At 33.8% G+C, this 27,257-nt stretch overlaps 1 protein-coding gene across 13 annotated transcripts in view; it reads left to right on the plus strand.

Annotated features, from left to right (window-relative positions):
• The window catches only part of MIA2 (MIA SH3 domain ER export factor 2), a 97,174-nt gene that overhangs the window by 50,910 nt on the left and 19,007 nt on the right, over positions 1-27,257 (plus strand). For 6 of the 13 annotated variants that reach the window (XM_005222083.5, XM_005222089.5, XM_005222091.5 and 3 more), the window contains 15 exons: positions 409-435; positions 988-1,098; positions 1,746-1,817; positions 5,341-5,445; positions 9,611-9,733; positions 11,401-11,521; positions 12,948-12,994; positions 13,738-13,828; positions 16,250-16,388; positions 17,300-17,401; positions 18,401-18,461; positions 19,008-19,043; positions 22,328-22,395; positions 23,610-23,692; positions 25,317-25,445. In XM_005222083.5, coding sequence (XP_005222140.2) covers positions 409-435; positions 988-1,098; positions 1,746-1,817; positions 5,341-5,445; positions 9,611-9,733; positions 11,401-11,521; positions 12,948-12,994; positions 13,738-13,828; positions 16,250-16,388; positions 17,300-17,401; positions 18,401-18,461; positions 19,008-19,043; positions 22,328-22,395; positions 23,610-23,692; positions 25,317-25,445 — 1,315 coding nt within the window. The remainder of the gene's footprint in view (positions 1-408; positions 436-987; positions 1,099-1,745; positions 1,818-5,340; positions 5,446-9,610; positions 9,734-11,400; positions 11,522-12,947; positions 12,995-13,737; positions 13,829-16,249; positions 16,389-17,299; positions 17,402-18,400; positions 18,462-19,007; positions 19,044-22,327; positions 22,396-23,609; positions 23,693-25,316; positions 25,446-27,257) is intronic. The other 7 variants (XM_005222084.5, XM_005222090.5, XM_005222088.5 and 4 more) reach the window with 3 other exon arrangements.

Genomic DNA, 27,257 nt, shown 5'->3' on the forward strand with positions numbered 1-27,257 from the left:
AAATAAAGCCACCAATTTATTCTTAGGCATTGAATTTTTACTTTAAAATGAATATTTTGGAAGTTTTTCTCTAATTTTAGTAGTTTTTTGAAACATACAGTGTTTATTTTCAAGATTGGTAAACATAGTTGAATATAAACTATAATGTGGTACAGTTACAAAAATTGCTCTTTGAATCTGTAGATAAAATCCAAGTATCAGGGTAATTTTGATTCAGGTAAGAGAACTCATATAATCAGGTAGTCAAATTTGGGGAAATATATGCATATATATTTTTTTACTATATATATATATGAATATATATAAATATGCTTTTTAACCAGTATGATATAATATGTACTTGTTTTACTTTTATTTTGGCCTGCATTAAGTTCTTTGATTCTTTTGGTTTATTTTTCTTTTAACAAGTTTGTTGAAGGATCACAAATATCAGAGGTATGTTTATTACAGTATTTAAATTCCAATTGGATAATCCAGTAACTAATCATTTTAAATTAAAAAGGCCACAGAAAATATGTTTTAATTCAGTGTAGAATATTATCTTGATTGTCTTTTGAGTTTATTTTTGATTTTATGTATTGAATTATATGAAATTGGACTTTTTCTCATGCTTCTTTTATAATGTTTTAGAGCAGAAGTTGGCAAACTAGGCTCTGAGCTCTTCACTGGTTGTTGTAAATAAAATCTTATTGAAACATAGCCATGCTCATTCATTTATGTGTTGTCTCTGCTTTCTCACTACATATGTATGTGACTTTAGCTGGAACAGAAACTGCATGGCTTTCAAGCCTAAAATATTTACTATCTCTTTCTAGAAAAAGTTTGCTAACACCTGCTAGTATTTCTGTGATTTCAGTGTTATAAAAATAAACAAATATATAAACTAGATTTATTTAACTTATAGTGTGTGTATTTGATTACATTCATCTGATTTATCTTCACCAAATATTCCTATGACTGTCTTATAAAGTTTTCTTCCTCTTTCAGGCATTCTATGAAAAGCTGACTGAGTCCAAATCTGAACTTGAGGATGAAATACTCATTCTAGAAAAAGAGTTAAAGGAAGAGAAGTCTAAACATTCAAAGCAAGATGAATTGGTAGGACTTTTGTGTTTGAGGAGACTGTAGGAAAAAGAACGTTACTGAGTTAAAAAAAATTATATGATATCAGTTAAAGTATTACATGCACTGTAAAAAAAAAAAAAAAGTCAAAAGAATACAGAAGACTATAAAGTGGAGAATAAAATTTTCTGGATCCTCTAGCTCTTTTCATTTGTTAGAGTTAACATTATATGTTGCATTTCTAGCATATTCTTATAGAAATTTTCTATTTGCACTATGGAATAGCTCACATAAATCATTTAAGTTGAATAATCACATATATAGTGGTTTTGGTTTTTTATTACTCTGAAAGTGTTTTAGGAACTTAAACTTCCCTTTTATTTGTCTTTATTTTAAAATCTATCTTAAGGATGATCTTAATGTGTGTGAGATTATTTAGTAAGATATAATGCTAGTAGCCTTCTTATATATAACTTAAATGTTAAGAAATATTAAAGATGAGTTGAAATACTGTTATATGACTTTTATATAAAATCCCTTTAAGCATATAGCTGTGAAGTTTTCTTAATCTGAATCCTCACTTTTGGAGCAAAAGTGTTAGGTTAATAATATACTTGATAGAAATGGCATCTTGAAAACTGGAGGAGTTCAGTAAATACTTGTGATTGATACTGTGTTTTTAGATGTCAGAGATTTCAAAAAGGATCCAGTCCCTAGAAGATGAATCCAAGTCCCTCAAATCACAAGTAGCTGAAGTAAGTTGAGTTGTTTTATAGGACTGTTGCTTTAAAAATCATTTACATTTTGCTATTACTTTTATAATTAAAGAATTAAATATTAGAATTTAGATCAGATCAGATCAGTTGCTCCGTTGTGTCCGACTCTTTGTGACCCCATGAATCACAGCACACCAGGCCTCCCTGTCCATCACCAACTCCCAGAGTTCACTTAGACTCACGTCCATCGAGTCAGTGATGCCATCCAGCCATCTCATCCTCTGTCGTCCCCTTCTCCTCTTGCCCCCAATCCCTCCCAGCATCAGAGTCTTTCCCAATGAGTCAACTCTTTGCATGAGGTGGCCAAAGTACTGGAGTTTCAGCTTTAGCATCATTCCTTCCAAAGAAATCCCAGGGCTGATCTCCTTCAGAATGGACTGGTTGGATCTCCTTGCAGTCCAAGGGACTCTCAAGAGTCTTCTCCAATACCACAGCTCAAAAGCATCAATTCTTTGGCGTTCAGCCTTCTTCACAGTCCAACTCTCACATCCATACATGACCACAGGACAAACCATAGCCTTGACTAGACGAACCTTTGTTGGCAAAGTAATGTCTCTACTTTTGAATATGCTATCTAGGTTGGTCATAACTTTCCTTCCAAGGAGTAAGCACCTTTTAATTTCATGGCTGCAGTCACCATCTGTAGTGATTTTGGAGCCCAGAAAATTAAAGTCTGACACTGTTTCCACTGTTTCCCCATCTATTTCCCATGAAGTGATGGGATCGGATGCTGTGATCTTAGTTTTCTGAATGTTGAGCTTTAAGCCAACTTTTTCACTCTCCTCTTTCACTTTCATCAAGAGGCTTTTTAGTTCCTCTTCACTTTCTGCCATAAGGGTGGTGTCATCTGCATATCTGAGGTTATTGAGATTTCTCCCGGCAATCTTGATTCCAGCTTGTGTTTCTTCCAGTCCAGCGTTTCTCATGATGTACTCTGCATATAAGTTAAATAAACAGAGTGACAATATACAGCTTGACGAACTCCTTTTCCTATTTGGAACCAGTCTGTTGTTCCATACCAGTTCTAACTGTTGCTTCCTGACCGGCATACAAATTTCTCGAGAAGCAGATCAGGTGGTCTGGTATTCCCATCTCTTTCAGAATTTTCCACAGTTTATTGTGATCTACACAAAGGCTTTGGCATAGTCAATAAAACAGAAATAGATGCTTTTCTGGAACTCTCTTGCTTTTTCCACGATCCAGAGGATGTTGGCAATTTGGTCTCTGGTTCCTCTGCCTTTTCTAAAACCAGCTTGAACATCAGGAAGTTCACGGTTCACATATTGCTGAAGCCTGGCTTGGAGAATTTTGAGCATTACTTTACTAGCGTGTGAGATGAGTGCAATTGTGCGGTAGTTTGAGCATTCTTTGGCATTGCCTTTCTTTGGGATTGGAATGAAAACTGACCTTTTCCAGTTCTATGGCCACTGCTGAGTTCTCCAAATTTGCTGGCATATTGAGTGCAGCACTTTCACAGCATCATCTTTCAGGATTTGTAATAGCTCAACTGGAATGCCATCACCTCCACTAGCTTTGTTCGTAGTGATGCTTTCTAAGGCCCACTTGACTTCACATTCCAGGATGTCTGGCTCTAGGTCAGTGATCACACCATCGTGATTATCTGGATTGTGAAGATCTTTTTTGTACAGTTCTTCTGTGTTCTTGCCATCTCTTCTTAATATCTTCTGCTTCTGTTAGGACCATACCATTTCTGTCCTTTATCAAGCCCATCTTTGCATGAAATGTTCCTTTGGTATCTCTGATTTTCTTGAAGAGATCCCTAGTCTTTCCCGTTCTGTTGTTTTCCTCTATTTCTTTGCATTGATCGCTGAGGAAGGCTTTCTTATCTCTTCTTGCTATTCTTTGGAACTCTGCATTCAGATGTTTATATCTTTCCTTTTCTCCTTTGCTTTTCGCTTCTCTTCTTTTCACGGCTATTTGTAAGGCCTCCCCAGACAGCCATTTTGCTTTTTTACATTTCTTTTCCATGAGGATGGACTTGATCCCTGTCTCCTGTACAGTGTCACAAACCTCATTCCATAGTTCATCAGGCACTCTATCTATCAGATGTAGACCCTTAAATCTATTTCTTACTTCCACTGTATAATCATAAGGGATTTGATTTAGATCATACCTGAATGGTCTAGTGGTTTTCCCTACTTTCTTCAATTTCAGTCTGAATTTGGTAATAAGGAGTTCATGGTCTGAGCCACAGTCAGCTCCTGGTCTTGTTTTTGCTGACTGTATAGAGTTTCTCCATCTTTGGCTGCAAAGAATATAATCAGTCTGATTTCGGTGTTGACCATCTGGTGATTTAGATACAGTATTTTAAAAATTTAGTTTATTTTAAGATAAAATTTAAATAAAATTTTAAATAAAATTTAGTTTATTTTTAAACTACTTTAAAAAGTAGTTAAAAATTTTTTAAAATTTATTTTTGGCTGTGCTGTGTGTTTGTTGCTGTGCGGACTTTTTCTCTAGATGTGGACAGTGGGGGCTAATTCTCTAGTAGCTGTGCATGGGCCTCTTAGTGCAGTGGCTCCTCTTGCTGCAGAGCACAGGTTCTGGGTGTATGAAGTTCAGTAGTTGCCGTACGTGGACTCAGTAGTTGTGGCTCTTAGCCTCTAGAGTATAGGCTCAATAGTTGTAACAAACGGGCTTAGGTGCTCCTTGTCACATGGAATTGAACCTGTGTCTCTTGCATTGACAGGCAGTTTCTTTACCACTGAGCCACCAGGGAAGCCCTAGGTACAGTTGTAAAATATAGAGCATCTGAGGAAAGTTCATTTTTTTCATTGAATAATATTTATTGAGCTATAGCTGTATATACGGTTCACTGTTGAAGGTGATTGGCACTTAATATTAGTAGACAAAATGGACAGAAAGGCTTTTGTGGATTTTAAGGAGATCCAACCAGTCCATTCTGAAGGAGATCAGCCCTGGGGTTTCTTTGGAAGGAATGATGCTAAAGCTGAAACTCCAGTACTTTGGCCACCTCATGCGAAGGGTTGACTCATTGAAAAAGACTCTGATGCTGGGAGAGATTGGGGGCAGGAGGAGAAGGGGACGACAGAGGATGAGATGGCTGGATGGCATCACTGACTCGATGGACATGAGTCTGAGTGAACTCCGGGAGTTGGTGATGGACAGGGAGGCCTGGCGTGCTGTGATTCATGGGGTCGCAAAGAGTCGGACACGACTGAGTGACTGAACTGAACTGAACTGAAGAGAGACAATATAAAGTTAATTAAAGTTTCCAGGTAGTGTACATAGAAGGTTATGAGGGGTTGAATCACGTGTCCAAAGTCATGTGGCAAGTTAGTGGCAGAGCACCTAGACCTTGAGTGACTAGACCATGAGTTAAGCCAGCCTTTTTTCTACTATAGCATGCTGCCTCTCCTATTGGCGTGTTTTTAACTTTAATTCTGTGTTTCAAGGAGTGTGTATAAAAAAGGGCTATTAAACTAATTCTTGTAATCTCACTATGTTGTATTCTACTTAGGCCAAAACAACCTTCAAAATATTTCAGATGAATGAAGAACGACTTAAGATAGCTATAAAAGATGCTCTGAGTGAAAATTCTCAGCTTCAAGAAAGCCAGAAACAGGTTTGTACTGTAAAGGGACTCCTCAACTTGTGAGTATATAATTATAAATGTTCTGGGCATACTCATGACTGACTCATGCTAGGGGCAGAAGTGGGCTATTTCTGGAGACCACAAGAGCAGGGCAATCTCCTATGTACCCTATGGTGTCTCTTTTGTAAAGGATACAAAGGTGTATATTCCTGGAACCCTCTTCCCCCAGGAGTGAAAGTAAGCCTGGACACTCACCATTTTGATAATAATAGCAAATAGCATTTAGCACAAATCTTCAAAGCCAGATTGTAGGAGAGCAGAGAATACCATGAGAGCTATTGCAGCTAGGGGCCTAAAGACAGAAGCGGCTATGGTGGCAGATATAGTAAGGATTTAACTTTGATCTTCTTCCTCCTCACATATGTAGACACTGCCACATACCCAAACATATTTCCTCTCAAACTATTCTCCCAATACGGTTAGAATTTTTCAGTGGGAAATTTTTTTAATGATAACATTATTTATAATTTTCTAAACATTGTTCACAGCTGAGTCACATGATGTGCTCTGATTATGTATTTTGTTTCACTCAACTTTTTATTTGCCATAGAGTTAATAATTGTCTTGTTTCTTTTAGACGTATCTGTAATTTATCTGTATTTCAATCATAAATGTCTCTTTTAGAGATTATGTAAATATTTTGTTGATGTGTGCAAAGGCTTTGGTTAATCTAATTTTATTTTTTCCTTGAAGCAGTACTTTCTGGGGTCTTCCGTCCTCCTAGTTCAGTAGGAACTTGTTCTCCAGGTCTGTTATATTTCTGCCGTTCTGAGATTTCACTTCACCCCTATCCTTTGACTTGTTTTTTTTTCTGTGTTGGATCTTCTATTTCCCATGTCATGTGTGTGCTTTATGTGGTAAATTCCCTTGATTATCTTCCTGAGAAAAAGCATAGGAGGAAACTGTTTAAGAAGTTTCATGACTTAGAATGTCTTCTTCTCGGTTGGATATCTTCTGGGTTGCATTTTTTTTTTTTTTCTCTTGAAATTTTGACATTATTACTCTATTGTCTTCATTTTCCAGACTTACTTGTGAGAAGTCACATGCTGTTTGGATTACTGAACATTTTTTGTTACCTATTCTTTTCCCCTGTGGAAAATTTTAGTATCGTTCATTATTTCCAGTTCTCTGAAATTTCACAATGACATGGCTTAGTGTGGGTCTTTTTCCATATATTTGTTGGTTACACTCTGTCTGGAAACTCTTGCTCTTGATTCAGTTCTGGGAAATTTACTTGAATTATTTTATTCATTTTGGGGTGTATTTTGTATGATGTATGAAATTATTTGAAAATGTCTTTTTTGGTTTCTTTATGACTATGAAACTTTTGTTCACTTCTTCTCTGATATTTTTTGCTTGTGAGAATTGTTTGTTGTTTTGCTTATGCTTTTTACTGATTTCATGGATGCAGTGTCTTACTTTGCTGAGGATGTCATGTTTTTCTTCCCTACTCTTTTTTGATTTTTTTTTTTTTCCTGAGTTGCCTTGTTTCCTTCAAGTTCCTTTGTGTTCTGTTTTAGTCTATGTCTTTTGTCTAAGAGTTTCTTTTTTCAGATGTTTGGTGATTCATGGGTGTCTATTTAATAGCAGGGCTCTCCAAATCTAGTTGGAAGCCGTGTGTGTGTTTCTTACGGGCCTTTCTACACAGTAATCTGGCTAGGGTATTTCATTGGAGGGTTCCCCAGTTCTTGGTTTTCAAATACCATTTTCCACAGGGATGAATCCTCCACAGTTCCTGTTTGGTAGGTATAGGGTTGTTTGTGAACATTGAGGTAAGGAGGGCTGGTATCTCACTATTCAGTAAGTCAGTTTTCGCTTAATGCTTTTATGTTTACAGCTTATTACTCACACCTTTACCTGGGTCAGGTGTCCCAGATTTCAGATTCTAGCTAGAGAATAACCTTCCAGGCTTTTGCCAGATGTGTGTGTATGTGTGTGTAAGCGTGTGTGCACATGCATGTGTTTGTGCATGTAAAAGACAGAGGGAGAGAGGGATGGACTGAGAATTAGAGTGTTTGTATATGTATGTGTGGGGAGAACATGGGCTTTTCTCTAACTAGTTTTCATACAGACTTTTGAGTAGTCCTTCTCTTTTCATTCCACTTACAAACTAGTACTTGTACCTCCAAATCATGAGCCTTCCTGGTTTGTATCAAGTCAACACTACTTTTAGACTCTACCATCTTCTGCCTTAGATTTCAATTGTCTGGTCTTTTACCATGCTTCCATCACTTTCCACTTTTGGAACTATCTTTTTCTTCATCACATTTTGTCTCTTTCCTTGTGGGTTTATGCTTTTTTTCCCCCTTAAACCTTTTTACTGTCATCTTAGTAGATTTCAGGTGAAAGTGGCTGGTATCAATACATCCTGTGTTAATTTTGCTGTGTTATCAATATAGTCAAAAGTGACCTTCTGTACATTGAAAATATTTCATCTAGATTGTCTTACTCTTTATAGCTGCTTTACTCTAACTCCTTTTGGTCATCAGAGTTTTTGAAATAAACTATTCTGTATGCACTGACTCCATGTTCTAACACATTCCTTCTTTAACCTTATAAGACTGCTCGCTATGTATGCAGTCTCCTTAGTAACTCACTAAAGATCAGCCAGTCACCAAATCCAAGTTTTATTCTTAAATTCTTATTTATTTTTAATCTGTCAAAATTATCTTACTTTACTAACATACATGGAGAAGGACTAGTTTTTTGTGTGCTAGGGAATATGCTGATGAAACCTTAATTTTGCAGGGAAACCCAGTAATTACTATTTAATAGAATAGAGTTTTAAATTTAAATAAAATTGGCCTTTTTTCCATATATATATATATATATATATATATATGGGCTGATTCTTTTGTAAATCACTTGCTGATTGTATTTTTGGGGGAGGGGACCTTTTTTTCTTATTGACTTCTAAAAGCTTTTTGCATATTACAGTTATTAACCCTGTGATATATATAAAGATTTCTTTCTAGTTACTTGCTTGTTTTTAAATTTTAAATTTTATTTCTGTTATTTTTTGATTTGCACAACTTTAAAATAAGCATTATATAGTTAAGTTTATCTTTTATGACAGTCTTTACCTTTTATTTATGTTGAGAAAGTTCTCCTCTGTAAAAGTCTATACAGTAAAAGATTGTTTATGCAGAATTTGATCTATTCTAGATTAAGGGTATTTCTGAAGGTTAGTTAGCCACAAAACGACACATGATTAAAAAATAAACTTTAATATAAATGAGGTATGGCATGTTATATGGGATATAAAGAATGGCAAGAAATGGTCAAATCTAACAAGTGTGTTTGTCTCAGAAAGCTTTTAATTTGATATAAATTTATCATGTAAGTAGTTGAAGAATGTTAGTCTGTTATTTTACTTTAAAACCCATGTTTTAAAAGTTCTTTGAAAAAGGGAGCCCTTCCTCCCTTCCCTTCTTTCTTCATTACACTCCTTCTTCCCCGTCACCTCATTTTTTCTCGCCCTTCTTAGCAACACACTGTGTTGTATAATATTTATTAGTGGTGCATGCGTGCTCAGTTGCTAAGTTGTGTTGGACTCTTTGCAACTCCATGGACTGTAGCCCACTAGGCTCTTCTGTCCATGGGATTTCCCAGGTAAGAATACTGGAGTGGGTTGCCATTTCTGTCACCAAGGGATCTTCCCAACCCAGGGATCAAACCCAGGTCTCCTTCACTGGCAGGCAGATTCTTTACCACTGAGCCACCAGGGAAGCCTATTTATTAGTCGTGCACCTAGGTAATATAAATAAGTGCATCCACACCTGAGTTTGATACAGTAATGAGTTACTTCTTCCTTTTGTGAGGTTCTTTTAATGATACACCTTACATACATAAGTGTGAAAGTGAAAAGTGAAAGTCGCTTAGTTGTGTCCGACCCTTTGTGACCCCATGGACTATACAGTCCATGGAATTCTCCAGGCCAGAATACTGGAGTGGATAGCCTTTCCCTTCTCCAGGGGATCTTCCCAACCCAGGGATGGAACCCAGGTCTCCCACTTTGCAGGTGGATTCTTTACCAGCTGAGCCACAAGAAAAGCCCATGAATAAGTGTACCTGCACATAAATATGATGAGATAATAAGAGTTGCTTTTCTTTCTCTTTGGGGTTTAAATTTTAGCTTTTACAAGAAGCTGAAGAATGGAGAGAACAAGTGAATGAGCTTAATAAACAGAGAATGACATTTGAAGACTCCAAAGTACATGTCGAACAAGTTCTGTGTGATAAAGAAAATCAGATTAAGGTAAACAGCCCGGCTAGTTTAATGACTGAGTTAAGCTAGAACTTTATACTAATTGTGAAATATAAGAAATTTTGCTTTAGCAGCTTTTATTTTGAGGAGATGTACATTTTGGCAAACATTACTAGTTGTACTATGTTTTTATTCATGTTGCAAAATGTTCTTTGAAAACTTGTAGATTTGTAGTATGTATGTATACACACACACACACACACACACACACACACACACACACACACACACACATATATTCTCTGTGTCCTTTTTTCTTCTCTCTTCTATTTTAGTCTAGATATTTAATGAAGAAAGACAAAGGATTTTGGATTTTGGCTTTTATCTTAAGATTGCCATCTTTTTTTGTTAATGAGAAGAATTGGAAAGAATTTTATAAATTGGACAAATGAAGTTATATGCATTGAATATAAATATGAATATCTTTAATGCCTAGATTAACTGGTATATGTACTTTCACAGAGATGAATATTTTAAGTAAATCTAATTGCACTTTAACTCCATTAGGAATAAGATAATTGGTATTACTGTTAAGATTTATTGATGTTTTTCCTACTTCTTATCTCTCCCTTCTACCAGTTTTTCCTGCCTACACTTTTAAATCTTATGTTTTTAAGCAGCAAACAGATACTCAAGTATCTGTTTATTATGTTAACTAATATTAACTAATAAGATGTACAACTAACATTCTGTAACCTGCACAGTGAAGTGGATGATGTCACCTTGAAAGCTATACATTTACACTGCTTACTTCACTGCTAAGGATGTTTCTGGGGCTTCCTCAGTGTCTCAACAGTAAAGAACCCACCTGCCAGTGCAGGAGACCTAGGCTCGATCCCTGGGTTGGGACAGTTCCCTGGAGCAGGCATGGCAACCCATTCCAGGATTCTTGCCTAGAGAATGCCATGGACAGGGGAGCCTCTTTAAGAAAATTCAAAAAGTACTGTAGCAAAACCTCTAATGTTGCGACTCAGATTCTCTTTTACAATTTCTTTTTCTTTTTGTCAGTTGTGTCAGTTGAACTCCTCAGCTAGTTGTTTACTTGAATAAATTGAATCTGTAAAATCTCTTTTTTCATATATCACTTGGGGATTTGTTTAACTTCACACAAAATTTCTTCTCATGTTTGTGACTACTCTTATTGTGGCAAATGAGAGATACCATGTAAGAAATGTTTTGTTACTGTGTAGTCGTGTAAAAATGGGCCATTACTGCGTATTCTGTTTATTTGATTTGGGCTTCCTTTGTAGCTCAGACAGTAAGGAATCCACCTGCAACGCAGGAGACCTGGGTTCCGTGCCTGAGTTGGAAGATCACTAGAGAAATGAATGGCTACCCGCTCCAGTATTGTTGCCTGGGGAATTGCAGTCCATGGGGTCACGAAGAGTCGGGCCTGACTGAGCGACTGCCACTTTTCAGTTTTCACTTTTCATATTTGATTAAGAGTAACCAGTTGTTATTTTTTAACTTGTAGACCTTAATAGTAAATAAATGTTAGTTTTTGAGGGTATTTACATATTTTATGCTGGGTAGAGAGTGAGAGCTCATGTACTTTTATCCATGTGGGTTGATTTTTAGACTACAGTTATGCATTCAGAGGTTGTAAAGCCAGCATAAGACATTACCCTCTTTTTTTCCCCCCTTTGGTAAACGTCAAGTCTCTGACAGAGCGCTTACGAAAGATGAAAGACTGGACTGCTGTACTTGGTGAAGAAATTGCAGACGATGATAACTTGGAATGGGAAATGAAGAGTGATTCAGAAAATGATGCGCACCTAGGTATTAAGTCATAACATCATCTGTTACTGAAAATGATGGCTGGCTCTTGTATGTCCTTTTAGTTCCCCATGTGCTATTATAAGACTCCTTATACACTTGTGTAATATTCTTTTCCTCTCTCACTATCAGCTTCAGCTGTTTCAGCTAGGCTAGCTCCATTTCAGTAAATCTTTCTTCAGCGCCTCAGATAGACTTTCAGCCTTCCTCATCTCTGTTCTTTTTATGTGTTGTACATTATAGCAGTCTTTGGCTTCCCTGGTGGCTCAGTGGTAAAGAATCCGCCTGCAATGTGGGGACCACCTGCAATGCAGGAGATGCATGTTTGATCCCTGGGTCAGGAAGATCCCCTGGAGAAGGAAATGGCAACCCACTCCAGTATTCTTGCCTGGGAAATCCCATGGACAGAGGAGCCTGGCGGGCTACAGTCCAAGGGGTCGCACAAGTCGAATATGAAATAGCGACTAGACCACCACGACCACAGCAGTCTTCATATTGCATCATAATTCTTTCCATGCCTGTTTTCCCCTGTACTGTAAGCTGATAAATGGGTGGGTGAGTAGTTGGAAAATTGAGTGTTATATAAATGAATGCCTTAGGGTGCATTTTTTTAGATGGTTCATATCTTGACAGTACTTTAATTTTGACCATCCCAAAGTCTATTGCCATTGCTGGTTGCAGTATGAAAACTCAGCAAAAGTTAGGTTCCCTATAGCCACTTAGTGTATTTTCAGATCAGTTCTTTTGACTTTAAAAAAGAACATCTTGTTTTGATATATAGACTCACAGAAAATCGTAAGAATAGTACAAAGAGGTTTCAGGTATCTTCATTGAGTTTCCCCCAATGATAGTTTCTCTGACTTTTGTAACCTTTCTCTTTTCTCTCCCTCCATTTTCTATATCAGTAAAAAATGTGTGAAGGAGAAGGTGTGATTTTTTAAAAGATTTTCTTTGATGATAACATTAATGTCTTGGAAGAAAAGTACACTTCAAAGTAAAGACATATAGTTCTGTTTGTACTTTTTTACTTCTGCTTTATCTTGTAAGAAATAATTATTTTTCTAATGAGAAAACTCACATTTAATGTTATTTTAATTTGGAATATAATTCTGCTCATATTTTGTCTGATGAGGGATTCTAAGAATAATTGAAACTGGGGGCTAGATTTAGGTGACTACCACATGCTTATTTTAACTCTGTTTTTGGAGTTAGTGGTGAAGAACCATGTTACGTGATTCTATGGTAATTCCATTGCTTTTTTTGTTTAGCTTCCTGGGAGCAGGTCTGAGACCGTTGTGCCTTACGTTAAATTCTCTATTGTAGCAAGGGATTATAAAGCTCTAGTTAAGTGAACTAATAGAATCATTTGGCTGTCTGTTGTGGCATTGTACTGTTTTTCAAGTTGTTATGGTTTTGTTTTTCATTATAGATAATCAACCAAAAGGAGCTTTGAAGAAACTGATTCATGCTGCTAAGGTTTGCATTACTACATAAGAATATAGAGAAACAAATAAAGCATGGATTAAATCCATATATCCTAGTAACTCTTTTAAATGTCCATTTTATAGTTACCATATAAGTGATAGAAGTTTTAGAAGTGATCAGAATTTTCTTCAGTTGCTTTTTAATTTTTTTTATGGTAACTAGAAATTCATATTGTTAGTTTTTAGAATTTATTGTAATAAACATTTTCAAGGTGTGCACTCATTTCTTTGGATAAGGACTGTATTAATGTTTACTACATATTTTCCCATACTTTCCTCTTTGAATGTTCTTCACTCTCGGGTCTCAGTGTTTTCTAATATTCTGCTGCCCCATATCTTATCTTGAGAAGTAGGTACTAGATTCATTTTCTTGTGGTTTATCCCTGTTCTCTTTCATCCTGGTAGTGGTATCCTGATCTTTATTGATCAATGTGAAGTTTCAGTAATGTAGTGTGAAGGTTGCTTTGATCAAAATTTATGTGCTGAAAGCAAACAGCTGCTGTTCAAACATTAATCACTGACTTCTTTATGCCTGTTTTGAGATTTACATGTGTTGATGACTTTGCTAACTTTCTAAGATAGAAACTCCATTGTTGGCTTGTGTAGTCTGGGCAGTAATTTCATCGGAGTGTAAAAGAGTTTCAAAGGATTAGGATGGTATATTGAGATTTTTGTTTGTTTTGGTATAATTGTTTAATGTTGCTTTTTTTCTTCTCCTTCTCCCATTCTTTGAAGTTAAGAGCTTCTTTAAAAACCCTAGAAGGAGAAAGAAACCAAATTTACACTCAATTATCTGAAGTTGATAAAACAAAAGAAGAGCTTACAGGTAGATAATCTATAGACTTACAAAGTTTTTCTAAATAAATACGTCTCCTTATAGAGAATAGAACATTAATTGAATCAATTATGGGGAGATACAATTTGAATTTTTTTACTTTTACTTTTGTTTGTTATTTGTGAAAAGTTAGTCTGAGTTTTCATTGTTGGTAAAGCCATATCGTTTCCTCCATATTTATATAAAATTAATGGCATTATTTTAAAAAAAACTATGTAAAGCTCTACTTTTAATTTCAGTGTCAAATATTTGGTATGGTTTTAGTTGTTTAAAAGTAGCAAATTAAAACTTAATTAAAAATATCTTTGTTAATTGCAAATTTGATTTTTAATAGTGGTACTTCTATATTTCATAGATCTTTTTATGGTACAGTTTTTTCCTCTAATGTCCTTGCATAGTATATTAACATATATGGGAATGATGTTAGACCTGTAGAACTGATTTGTTTTTCATTGAAAAGATTTTTTTTTAATTTTGCTGATAGCGTTTTTTTTCCTAAAGTGAACAAATACTATTATGTTCCAAAATTTTAAAAGTTGATGTAAGTAACATTCCATTTTGTAAAAAAAAAAAAAAAAAAAAATTCAGCATAACTGTTAGCAAAAAAAATGATGGAAGGACATTCTCAAATGTCAGCCATGTTTCTCTTTGAATATGGGATCATGGACAGATTTCTGTTTTCTTTTTACTTATCTATATTTTCAAAAATTTCTAAAATAAGTAAACTGTGTTTATAATAACACATTTTTTGAAAAGGTTGAACCACCAAAGATACAGATTATTTAAAAAATTATTGTTGCCCTATTCACATGGTACTGGTAGTTGGATTATTTTTGAATTTTGAAAAACATTAATATTAAAGTTTTGCTAATGTATAGTACTAAAAGCCATGGGAGATTTACAAGAGGAAAAGATATGGAGCCTACTTTCAAGCAAGCCCTATTTTAGTACATTAACAGGCTTTCAGTGAGGAACTGTAGAAAGTGCTAGGATAGTAACAGATTTGCTCACCAGTTACCCCATCACTTCATATGGTATCTTGGCAAATTACTATTTTTCTAAAACTAGTATTTGGAGACTTTGTGTCCCTTCTTGCAAATCTTTCTTATTTTAGGGAGTCATGAAAGATAAATTTCTATAATTGATCTTCTATTCAGAACAGAAAGGTTTTCTTCTGAATTGTTTCTCCTCTGACCTGCTGTTTTTGGTAATCATTTGCAGTGGTATTTTAAGATACAGAGGATTTGAAACAAAATAGTTAATGTAGAAGTGAAAAAATATAATGAAGGTTTAAGTGTTGGTTTAATTTTTTTTCTAAATAGAGATGATCCAATTTTAAAAGAAGTAATATCCAACATGTCAGTTAAGTGACTTAACAATGGCTTGTTAAGAATTGTTAAGATGACATGGCAATGGCTTAAGGCCAAAGGTCAACAAACTTTACTGATCTAGATTTAAAAATTTCTTGGAAAGACAGAAGTGGACAATTTCCTGTACATTTAATCATTTAATGTTAAGGTATTAAACTATCTTTTTGGTGTGTATATTTAATTAGTAGATGTTTTAGAATAATTATATAATATTACATAAATCAATAAAATTCTAATGATTGTTAGTATGATTTTGGAATTGTCCTGTTTAGGCAGAGTGAGTTTTGCCTTGTTTCAAGATTTGTGGTATGGTCATGATTCATACACATTTTTGGGGGAGATGTCACCTTAGTGTTAGAGGAGTTGAATTATGTTATGTTGAAAGAGAAATAATTTATCTAATTAGTGCATCCACTAATTATTTTATAATCATAATTAATTAGAATTGTTTATTTTAATTTTCATTGGTGATTCTTTTAGGTTGAAACAAAGCTAAATTGGTATTTTCCTTTCCAGTCTTTATCTGGTGTAAGCCAGCAGGACTTTGGGGCATTCATTATCAGAAGATCCAAATTTCTGGCTTGATTTTTAACATGTATAAAAATTTTGGCTTAAAAAGAGGCTGGGTAGAAGTATTAATGGGTAAACTTTTTACTAGGGAAAAAAAGATGCATTATTAATCATGTGGGAGAGGTTCACAGAAAATATTAAGCTAAAGTATTTGCCTTCAAAATCCTCATCACCAAACTTTGAGAATTTTAGTGACTTTTGTCTCCTAGACTGAAAATTAGATGCTACAATTAAAGAGTACTGAAGGTTTTAGAATTTTTTTTAGGAAATCTTTAAATAATAAAAAAATTATAATAATTTATATAGCTCTTTAACATGTTAAAAGGTATTAGGCGAACAAAATATTGATTTTCTGTTGGAAAGAATTTAGTTTATTAATAATTAGTTTTTGTAATTTTTATTTTTATAAAATATTAATGTGTAACTCAAAATACTTGCTCCCTTAATTGTGATTTAAAACATTTTTCTGTAGAGTGTATTAAAAATCTCCAGACTGAACAAGCATCTTTACAGTCAGAAAATACACAGTTCGAAAATGAAACTCAAAAACTTCAGCAGAAACTTAAAGTAATGACTGAACTGTATCAAGAAAATGAAATGATACTTCACAGGTAATAAATTACGTTTGTCACTCCATTGAGTGGCAAATAAAATAGCTTAAAAATGTTTTGCATTCAGCTTATGTGATGATTTAGGCTTCCCTTGTGGAGAAGGCACTTGTGGCTCAGCTGGTAAAGAATCCACCTGCAATGTGGGAGACTTGGGTTTGATCCCTGGGTTGGGAAGATCCCTTGGAGAAGGGAAAGGCTACCCACTCCAGTATTTTGGCCTAGAGAATTCCACGGACTGTATAGTCCATAGGGTCACAGAGTCGGACATAACTGAGCGACTTTCACTGGCACCCCACTCCAGTATTCTTGCCTGGAAAATCCCATGGATGGAGGAGCCTGGTGGGCTACAGTCCATGGGGTCGCTAAGAGTCGGACACGATTGAGCGACTTCACTTTCACTTTTGACTTTCACGCATTGGAGAAGGAAATGGCAACCCACTCCAGTGTTCTTGCCTGGAGAATCCCAGGGACGGAGGAGCCTGATGGGCTGCCGTCTCTGGGGTCGCAAAGAGTTGGACACGACTGAAGTGACTTAGCAGCAGCATGTTATTATTCAAAGTTCTTAATTTATGATTGGGTTGCATTTCATCAATTTATTTTTTTAAGAAAGTTACTTGATTTTGAAACATTTTTTCTTTAATGATAAAAATATAAATGATAATGATGAACTCTTAAAGCTTCTGTATTAGTAGTACTTTATTGGATAAGGTGCTTTACAATTTGAGTCTACAGTATTAAATTCCACACTCAGGTACATTTGTTTTTTTCTTACATGTGATGTTTTTATTGATATTTGCAGGTTGCTTTATGGGAAACAGTAGAATAAATCACCAGTTGTGATATAATTAAAAGTATACCGTTGATTATTTTATGACATACAATAACAGAAATAAAACCCTTTTTGTTTTAAGGAAATTGACAATGGAGGAAAATTACCGGTTAGAGAAAGAGGAGAAACTTTCCAAAGCTGATGAAAAGATCAACCATGCAGCTGAAGAGCTGGAGACCTATAGGTATGAATATATTTCACCCCTTTCTTTTTGAGGTAGGAAGGGTATCCATACAAAAGCCCCAAAGCAGAAAAAAAATAACAGAGCACTCAAAAAAAAATCCCCCATAATTTTATTATTTTTCATTTAGATGTCTTGCTCTTATGCGATTATACAGAAAATATAAAAAGGAAAAAAGTTTTTCTTTTACTCTATGTAATTCAAAATCTCTTAGATTAGTTGGATTTGAATATGGGCAATCCTATATTATGTTAAAGTTAAGAACTTTATGAATGTGACTAATTTTAAGGTCTTTCCTCTTTGGTTCACATGGGGAAGAATGTATATAATATTAATCAATTTGAGAAGTATGCTGCAAAAAGAAGAATAAGCCTTAATTAAAGTTATGAAGAAGTGTTTATAAAACCATAAATTTAGTTTTTACCTTAGCTCAATCCTTACTGAAATAATCGATCCTAAAATAATAGAAATAATAAAAACTTAGAGAAAATAAGTGACGAGATTCAGCAGTACTCCAAATAGTTGTGATACTTCATTTTACATTAGGAAGAGCAAGCTTGAATTTTATCCAAAAAAAGTTTTTAGTCTTAAAAAGTCTTTTTATAGTCTTATGAACTTTAAGTCTTTTTAGTTGTATAAAGGTAATAGCATTTCCTTTCTCCCAGGTCTTTAATTTCCTAGAGTTCTATTAAGACTACAGACATCTGAATACATCTCCCAATATGCTTCTTAAAAATGAAAATGAGCCAATATTCCATCTAAATCTTAGGTAAACTCAAGTAGTAGTATTCCTAAAGCTTACCTAATTATATCAGGAAAAAAATATGCTTTAGAACCTTGCAACTAAACCAGCACCACAAAGGTGATGAACATGTGGAATTCTAGCGTGACATGAAACAAAGCAGTCTAGGTGTTAAATTAATTAATATTTTCAGTAGAGATAGTGTGTTCTGTCATTTCTTAGTTTATGTTAAGAGTAGAATGATTGTTTGTTCTTTATAGAAAGCGAGCCAAAGATCTAGAAGAAGAGTTGGAGAGAACTATTCATTCTTATCAAGGACAGGTATGTGTGTGTGTGTGTAACTTCAAACAGTGGTGATTTGTTTGAATTCACATCTGTTTTGATGCAGGAGTGTAGTTAGTCTCTTGAGGTTTTGCATGTGGTGGCAGAACATTTCTAGGGAGCAAAGATTCTGGGACAAGAGACATTGTTTAAAGTTGCTATGTGAACTACTGCTGATTTGGGAATTTGAGTTGTGTAAATAAATAAACATATAGCAGCATTAGGAGCCTATATATATATATATATATAACCAGTCTAGCTGGTTGTCTCTTAATTGGTATCTCCTATTGTAATTGATTATTGTGTAAAACAGAAATGTACTAGACAAAAATTTGAATTGTCTTTACTTGTTTTTGTTTTAGAAGTATAATAGAGTAGATCATATGTATATGAAAATTTGCTTTAAAATAATACTTGCTGACTTTTTAGAGATGATTGAGTTATTTTTGAGTTTATGAGTTTTGTATTAAATCATAGTGGTAGCTATGAATGTTTTTTACAGAAAAAACAGTTAGTAGTAGTATTTTAATGACTTTTCTTTTTCAGATTATTTCTCATGAGAAAAAAGCACATGATAATTGGGTAAGTATTAAATTTTCTTAGGCTTTTTTGTCAAATTGTTCTTTTTCCTAATTTAGATGAGCAGTGTAAAGTTATACTTTTACAACTGAGAAAAAAAGGTAGTGTATAAAGAAATCAGTTTCTTTTAATTTCACCAGTAGTGGAATTATATCCCTTATGAACTAAATACTTTGTTTTGATACAGTTCTTCACAAATCTGATTTTTCCTTCTCTGCTTTTAGTGTTTTACTTCTTGCAAGAAGCTTTACTCTTTGGGGCTTATACTCTGGGGGAGGTGAGGCAACGTTCATGGACTTGTTTCAAGCAGTGGATTGCCAGCTAATTACTTGTGGACAAATTTTTAAAATTCTATGGGCTTGTTTACTCATCTGTAAAACAGTGGGACTAGCTGAAATAATAATCTAAAGCCCGTCCTAGTTCTAAAAATTATATTAATATAATTCAGGTATCTGATTCTCTGATTTTTAATTACTTGTTACACAGTACAAAAAAGACCATCATGAGAAAGGACATGTCAGTGCTGTGGAGGAACTGTATGAGGAAGTGATAACTATATAGATTTTGAGTAATGATCAGGATGGTCTCTCTAACATGAAGAACTATCATTAACAGCTGGCTTTTGAAAGACTTGCCCCTCAAAGTCTTCAAGGGGAAGTGATTTGCACAGTAGGTGAATATGGGGTCTGGAGTCAGCTTGTTTTGGTTGATATCCTGGTTCTATCACCTACCACCCATTCCTTACCTAAAGACAGAGATATTAGTATCTATTTCACAGTTATTGTGATGACATTAAATAAGATAATTCTGATAGCCAAGTACCTGACATACAGTAGGCATTCAGTAAATGTTAACTGTTAAATTATCACTGTTGAACTGAAGCTTGGAAGATATTTTTATTTTTAGGCATGGATGTTTCTTGGAATGGAGATTTCAGCTTAGAGTAAGAAATTAAATAAGTTGAATATCAGGATCCTTGCCAATTTTGAGCTTTTATATGCTTCTGTAATGAGGGTTCAAGTGAAGATTTGTTATTGAAATAATACACTGGTCTTGGAAATGAATTTAGTCTTCTTCATCCCTTTCTAAATGCTCAGATGAAAATTATTTTTTAAAGATGGAGAGGAACTGATGTTTATTAGTATTGCATATATTCTAGGCACTGTACTCTAAGGCATTTTACATATATTACTCATTCAGTCCACACAATAACTGTAATTCAGGTCTTCCTGATGAGGAAACAGCCCTAGGTCACATGATTAGAGAGTTAAGATTGGAGATTGAAACATTGACCTTTTAGATTCTAAGTCTTATAGATTTGTTTTTTAGACTCCAAGCCTTATACTTTTTCTTTTCAATACATTGAAATTCTTGTTTAGTAAATAATGACATTGACCTTAAATTAAAACATGCAGAAAATATGCCCTTCATGTCTCAAACTAAAAAGATATTTTATAAAAATAATATATACTCATTGAACAAAAATTTATACCATGTAGAAAAGTACAAAGAAGTAATCAGCAGTAGTACTTTAATTTATTCCATGCTTTTATAGATACATTGAGACATAAAGCACATATATATGTTTAAAAAAACAAGATCATATATTAATGTTTTATAACCTTTCTTAATATATCATAGATATTTTTTATGAAGTTTTTCATTTTATAAACTTTTAGTTTGTTTCCACTATTTTACTATAATAAATAATTTCTTAATTTTAGATGTTACTTTTTCTGTTGAGCATTTCTTTGCTCCATCCTGTTAGATTTAATTTTCCTTTAAATTGTCATAGTACTTTTTTTTTTTTTTTGTATCCTGTGGCAAGTGCTGTGGTTATTTGTATTTGTTCTTACCACAGATTTAAGCTTATAGGGACTGTTTTTCTTTCCTTCTTAACACCTGTTCCTAATAGAATCTTTTTTGCATATTATAAGTGTTCAATATCTGAATATAAATGTTTTAGAATACAATGTGGTTGGTTATTTACTAAAATTACAGTTTTTGCTAACTTCTGGGTGTAAATTTTTCAAGTGTGAATCATTATCATCAGTCTGTTTTTATATTTCTTTGTTGCAGGTATATCTTTAATATATACTATACTATAATCAGAGTAGAATTTACTTTTGACTTAACTACACATTTTTGTGCCATATGTTTAAGAGTAAATATGTTACATATTAGCAAACATTTAGAAATGATTTTAGCTCTGCATCATTAAAAGTTAAATGAATTGTTATTTTGTTAACAAAAATTGTTACAGTGGTGTTCTTTTTTGTTAGTACCAAAATTGATTATGTAACTTGGAAAAAGATTTACACCTGAAATCTTTTTGGTACTGAGTGCTAACATGTGGTTAAGCTATACTTTTGGTGAATATTTGCCCAGTTAAAGTCAATTCTCAGGTACAGTTCAAAATTATAGACTGAGTCACCTTTTGGTGACTGTCACATTTGCTCTAGTGAACTGCATTAATCTGGCAGGTGTGATGTTCCACACTCTGCTGCTTCTGCTCTGGAGAGTCCACAGAATAACAGGGAAACATGTAGTATAGACAGGGAGGCCTGGCGTGCTGCAATTCATGGGGTCGCAAAGAGTTGGACACGACTGAGCGACTGATCTGATCTGATGTAGTATTCTATGCAGGCTTAATTTTACCCACAGCTGTTTGGGTTTACTGCATATTCTTGGTATAAGCTTTTTTTTTCTTGTAACATATGTATCGGTACTCTGATTTTTATTAAATGAAAGTGTCTCTAAGTAAATGTAAAAGACTAAGGAATGTATCTCTACAGTGCTGTGTACTTAATAAACATGCAGCATGCTTTGATTATATTCAGCCATTAAAAAAAACAGCCTTTACCAGCATTTTTAGACCTTTGTGGTTTCACAGAATTACAGTGCTTTCTTTCCAGAGATAGTTACTTTGTTCTACTGCCAATGCTTCCAACGCATAATAATAATTCTGAGTCTCCATTCCTAAGCTTGGGTCCTCTTCCATTGCTCTTGTCATGTTATTTGGATATTTACAACACCAAGTAATTCTAATCCTTGACTTTGCATCTAGCTGAAAGCATTTCTTGGCAAGTACATGATTAAACTCCAGCCTTAGGCTCATCTGGTTGTACGAAACTCATTCCTTTTTGATATATTTTTCTAAATTAAGTTTTTTTTACGTTGAGTTTACTGAAATGCATACTTACATACTTAAGTGATTGTATGCAATTTTTGTATATTTGTATGCAATTATTAAGATATTTATGTATGCTTATATTATTTTTCTTAAGTTGGCAGCTCGGACTGCTGAAAGAAACCTCAATGATCTAAGGAAAGAAAATGCTCACAACAGACAAAAGTAAGTATCTTAGTAGGAATACTTTAAAAACTTTGCTTATGACTTTTATTCTTAGTTGTTATTTTATTAAGTAGTTAATATTTTTATAAGGATAAACAAACTTTCAGTGACCCAACATATCTAGTAATAAAGTATACCTTAGTTCTGTTAGAGTTTACTAGATTTTTTGTTTGAAACACTTGTCTTAGAGGTTACTGTAACAGAAAGAAACTTCATAGATTTTTTTGTAAAAAGTATAACTTAAAAAATTTTTGTTTAAACCAGGGTGGGTAGAAGGAGATTATAAGAGATGGAGATAGAAAGGATAAATCTCTTTGACATGGTAATTCGCAGAGTATTAACATCTTTAATGAATAAATGGATAGAATGTTTATTATTTCTTTTTCCGTGGTCTTATTATATTGGATGGCATTGCTTTACGATAACAAAATGAAAGGATAAAAAGTACAATGTTCAATTGAAGGGAAGAGTAAATGGTTTTCTGTTAAGACTGTAAAAGTCTTCCCATAGTGTTATAATTTCTTGACAGAATGTACTATTAACATTATCCAGTGTTAGTTTTAGTCTCTTGTCTTTTCTACTCAGAAATTAAAGCCATATGATTAAATGTTTTATTTCAGATCTAATGGTATAGAACTAGAAATAAGATTCTTTTAAAATGTCATATTTTTCAGATAAAAAGTTTGGAAAGGGATAAAATAGGATGAATTAATCAGATTCCAATTTTATGTTATGATTGAAATCGTATGGGTAACACTACAATGGAAAGCTTATATGACTCAGAGCTGGGAGCCCTGAGTTTTAACCCTGGTACTTTCATTTTGCATAAATCATTTGAACTCCTAACTTCACTTTCCTTAGTTGTAAAATAATAGGTTTGAACTCATTGACCTTGGAGGGCCCTTCAAGATCTTTCTAAAAGTTGGATTCTGTGATATGATATTCTTTGTAGCCTAGTTTTGAAAAAGATCAAAACAATTTCAAACCTCAACAAAACCACTGTCATGAGGCAAAAGGAACCTGTTACCCTAAAATAAATAGTGGAGGATATATAAAGGTATTTCAGTCAGAATAATTTTACAGGACCTGTTTCTTTTATGTAGATATTGAGATAATAAAAAGTAGTTTATAATAGTGGCATTTTTCTTGAAATGTGAGTGATTTACTTACTCTCTTAGATAAGTAACTTAGCAATGTTTGTTCTTTATTTGCAGATTAACCGAAACAGAGTTTAAAATTGAACTTTTAGAAAAAGATCCTTATGCACTTGATGTTCCAAATACAGCATTTGGCAGAGGTAGTTTTTTTTTTTTTAACCCCTCATTAAAAAAATATTTATTTTATTATATTTTGTACATACCGTTTATATTACTGTGAATTAACACTACTCCTTATGAATTTTTTAGATTTTGTAGTTAGGGTTCTAATCTGAGTTTTCTTGTGGTCTCCCAAGTTTCTGAGTTTTGTACTCTAGCAGTAATGTGAATAATGGCTTTCTCAGTGGCATTTTGTAGGATGATGTATGTTTAGTACCTTGAGCTCCTTGGGAAGCAAAGTGCTTGGTACATAGTAAGGTACTCATTGTTTTTTTGTAGAGTGAATGGGTAAAGCTTGCTTAAATGGAATGGCATTGTGACTGTTTATATATTAACCATTCTTTGGAATTTGCTTGAATCTTAAAAATAAGAATTAAAATAGCTGATTTTAAATGATGTAAAATTCATTAAAAATGTGGGAAAACTATATTATCTGAGTTTTGATTGCTTTAATTACCCCCAAAAGAACCAGTTATTTGGAAGATGTATTTAATATTTCTGTCCATTCATTAGTGAGTTAGCATCTTTATGATCTCATACTATTCCAAATAGTTTATTACATTTTTCTAAATAATTTTGGTTGAATTGGAATTAAGCTTCTAGGGTAGTAAAAACAAACCTATCTTGTGTAGGTAGACTCCTCTTTTAATAACTGTTGAAAAGTTATAAAAATCACTTTGAGAGTCCAGTTTCATTAAGTATTTCTACGTTAAGAAATAGCAGATTGTTATGAATTTCAAATAGGAACAAAATCTGGAGTTGAGGGAGTTATACAGAAAGAATTTTTATCTGAATCTAATGCAAAAATGTCTCAGGGTAAATAATGCTTTGATCTTTTGTTGTAACTACATTTGAATATTATATAAGCTACATAATAAAGTTTAGCATGTTTTGAAAAGTATTATTTTGGGTGGCATTGAAGTTTGTTTGTTTTTTGATAATGTTGATTTTTGATCTTTGGAAGTATAACCATTATTTGAGAATGGTGAAGTTTGTAAAATGATCAGACTTTTGGTCATATGGTTAATAGATAAAGTGGTTTATTTGATGTGTAAAACCGAGTTTTCACTGGTGATAAATCAGAAGTAATTTCTGATGCTTCAGAGTATTTTGTGTTTTTTCTTTTCAGCTTTTGAAAATCTGAACTTTACTTGGGTAATTCACAGCCCAATACATGCCCTATCTGGCCCTGATTTAAACAGAGCCCTTCTATTGGTACGACCCTCACCAGCTGAAATATCTGGAAGCATACTGCCATTCACAACAAAACAAAACCAAACAAACTTCATGCCTCTCAAATGCTCTTATAACTAAAGTATGGTGTCCTTTACTTATTAGTGTATGATCATTCAAGTGTATTAGTTACCAAAAGAGTAATGTTTTTATTGACTGAAGTGTCTATTTGGTAGATAGACTTAAACACATGGTTCTATATATAGCTCTATCCCATATTAGCTAAACCCAAGGCACGTTTAGTATGTAGGACAGAGATTAAATTTAAATTGGCAATAGAATGACCCGATGGTAATTGCTGAGATAGGATTCTAATCTATAGTGTAGTTAATTGAAACTATGAATTTAAATATGCTGTTTTAATTATTCCAGAGCATTCCCCATATGGTCCCTCACCATTGGGTCGACCTTCACCTGAAATGAGAGCTTTTCTCTCCCCTCCAACTTTGTTGGAGGGTCCACTCAGACTCTCACCTTTGCTTCCAGGGGGAGGAGGAAGAGGTATATTGTTTAAACGTCTTTATTACTCTAGATTTCTTCCTTACTTTATATTTTCATCTCAACTTATCTTTAAAATGATCTTTAAAGTAGACCTTTGAAAAATACAGGCATTCCTTGCACTTACTCTAGGTTAATTTTTGTTTGGAAAAGGAACTCTGTGACATCTAATTTGAATATATTTTTCCCTTAGAAACCTATTTCTAATGGATTAGATTTTGGTCAGGGACTTGATATATCATCTTTTAAAATCTTTTTAAAAACTGTATCTTTTGCTACATAATATATAACTTTATAAAAGTATGTATGAAATACAGTAACAGTATAACCTAGCATAAAATTGTATTTTAATTAAGCATTATTGGAATACAGACTTAAAAAAAAATCTTTTTTTTACTTTATTATCATGATCTTTTTATTGTAGAAAATCAGAAAGTGAAAGAGCTATTTTTTTTTTTTTTTTAAGAAACAAGGAATTCAGAAGTGCTCTCCTGTAGGCATAGTTTTGTTGGGAACCTTAAAAGAGCCCTAACTCATTTGTTAATACTTTGAGAAACTGACCCAAGATTGTGTGCTTTGTTACCCCCTTATGTGTTTTTGAGAATTTCCAGAGCCATTCAAGCACAAGCATTAGCTATTGATCTTTCTGCAGTGACCTCGTCAGCACTGATGTTACCTGTATACCTCTTTTGATCTGGAGTTTTCCTCTTTTGGTCTCAACTATATTTTGTTTGTCAAGTTACTTTAAAACTTTCCCTTGCGTTGTGGCAAAATTGAAACATATTTTTTCCAAAATCAAGAGCTTTAGGTTTTTAGCCCTGAATTTGTGTTTATATCATGTCATATTACGCATGAACATAAGTGTTCTCGAAGCCAGTCACATGAATACTACCCTTACTATCTTTGATGCTTTCTGATAACTTCTATTCAGTTCTATTCCATTTCATTAAGAAAGAATACTACTTAAGATTAACTTCATACACCACAATGGGTTGCAGCCAACAGTCTGAAAAACAATGGCCCTATAAGTAAGGATATAAACTAGCTAAATTGCCAATGTGAATCACTAGAAGTTGAATGACATAAGTCAAGGATTGCTTGTAGTTAATTGAATATTTGAAATAACAGTAAAAAATTACCTTTGATTTCTCCTCTCCTATTTAAATTACTTTCCTTTCTTTTTAAATAACTTTCAAGATACAATGTGATTAGATCATTTGCAAGGGTGTTTTACTGTTTGTTAGAAAAGCTACAGAAGTTTTAGGTAAGTTATCAGCCGGTCTTAAAAGAGTTGCTTTGAACTGAACATTTCTATGACCCACAAAAGAAGAATGACCTTTCTTTTCCTTCCTCTTATCTTTTTTTTTTTTTTGAAAGTTTGGATGAGATACATGTTTGAGTAAGGTTGAGAGTAAGGAAAATAATGTCTTTTTAGAGTAAATTGTATGTAACTTGTGGACTGAATGAAAAACCTTGACCTTTAGCCTATTCATGTTGGCAGTCTTTCACCTAATAGTCACTTGGCCTGTACTTTTTCTTCTGGAAGTAAGCAGTCAGGAGAAAGGCTTTGAATGTCTCTTTTAAAGATCCGTTTTTCACTCTAGACAACTGCAGCCTAGTTGACTCTTGCACATTTTTCACCGATTTAATTTTCTGCTTTCCCAACCTTTCTTTCCTTCTGATGAACTGATTAGAAGGATGAACAAACTAGAAGGAATGAGGAAAAGTTGACCTTCTGACATAAAAGTCAGTTGGCTTCCTGCCAACAAGAGTAGATAGAACAATTTTAAAAATTACTAAAATTAAAAAAAAAAA

This window comes from Bos taurus, chromosome 21, assembly GCF_002263795.3.
Source record: "Bos taurus isolate L1 Dominette 01449 registration number 42190680 breed Hereford chromosome 21, ARS-UCD2.0, whole genome shotgun sequence".
Taxonomy (NCBI): domain Eukaryota; kingdom Metazoa; phylum Chordata; class Mammalia; order Artiodactyla; family Bovidae; genus Bos; species Bos taurus.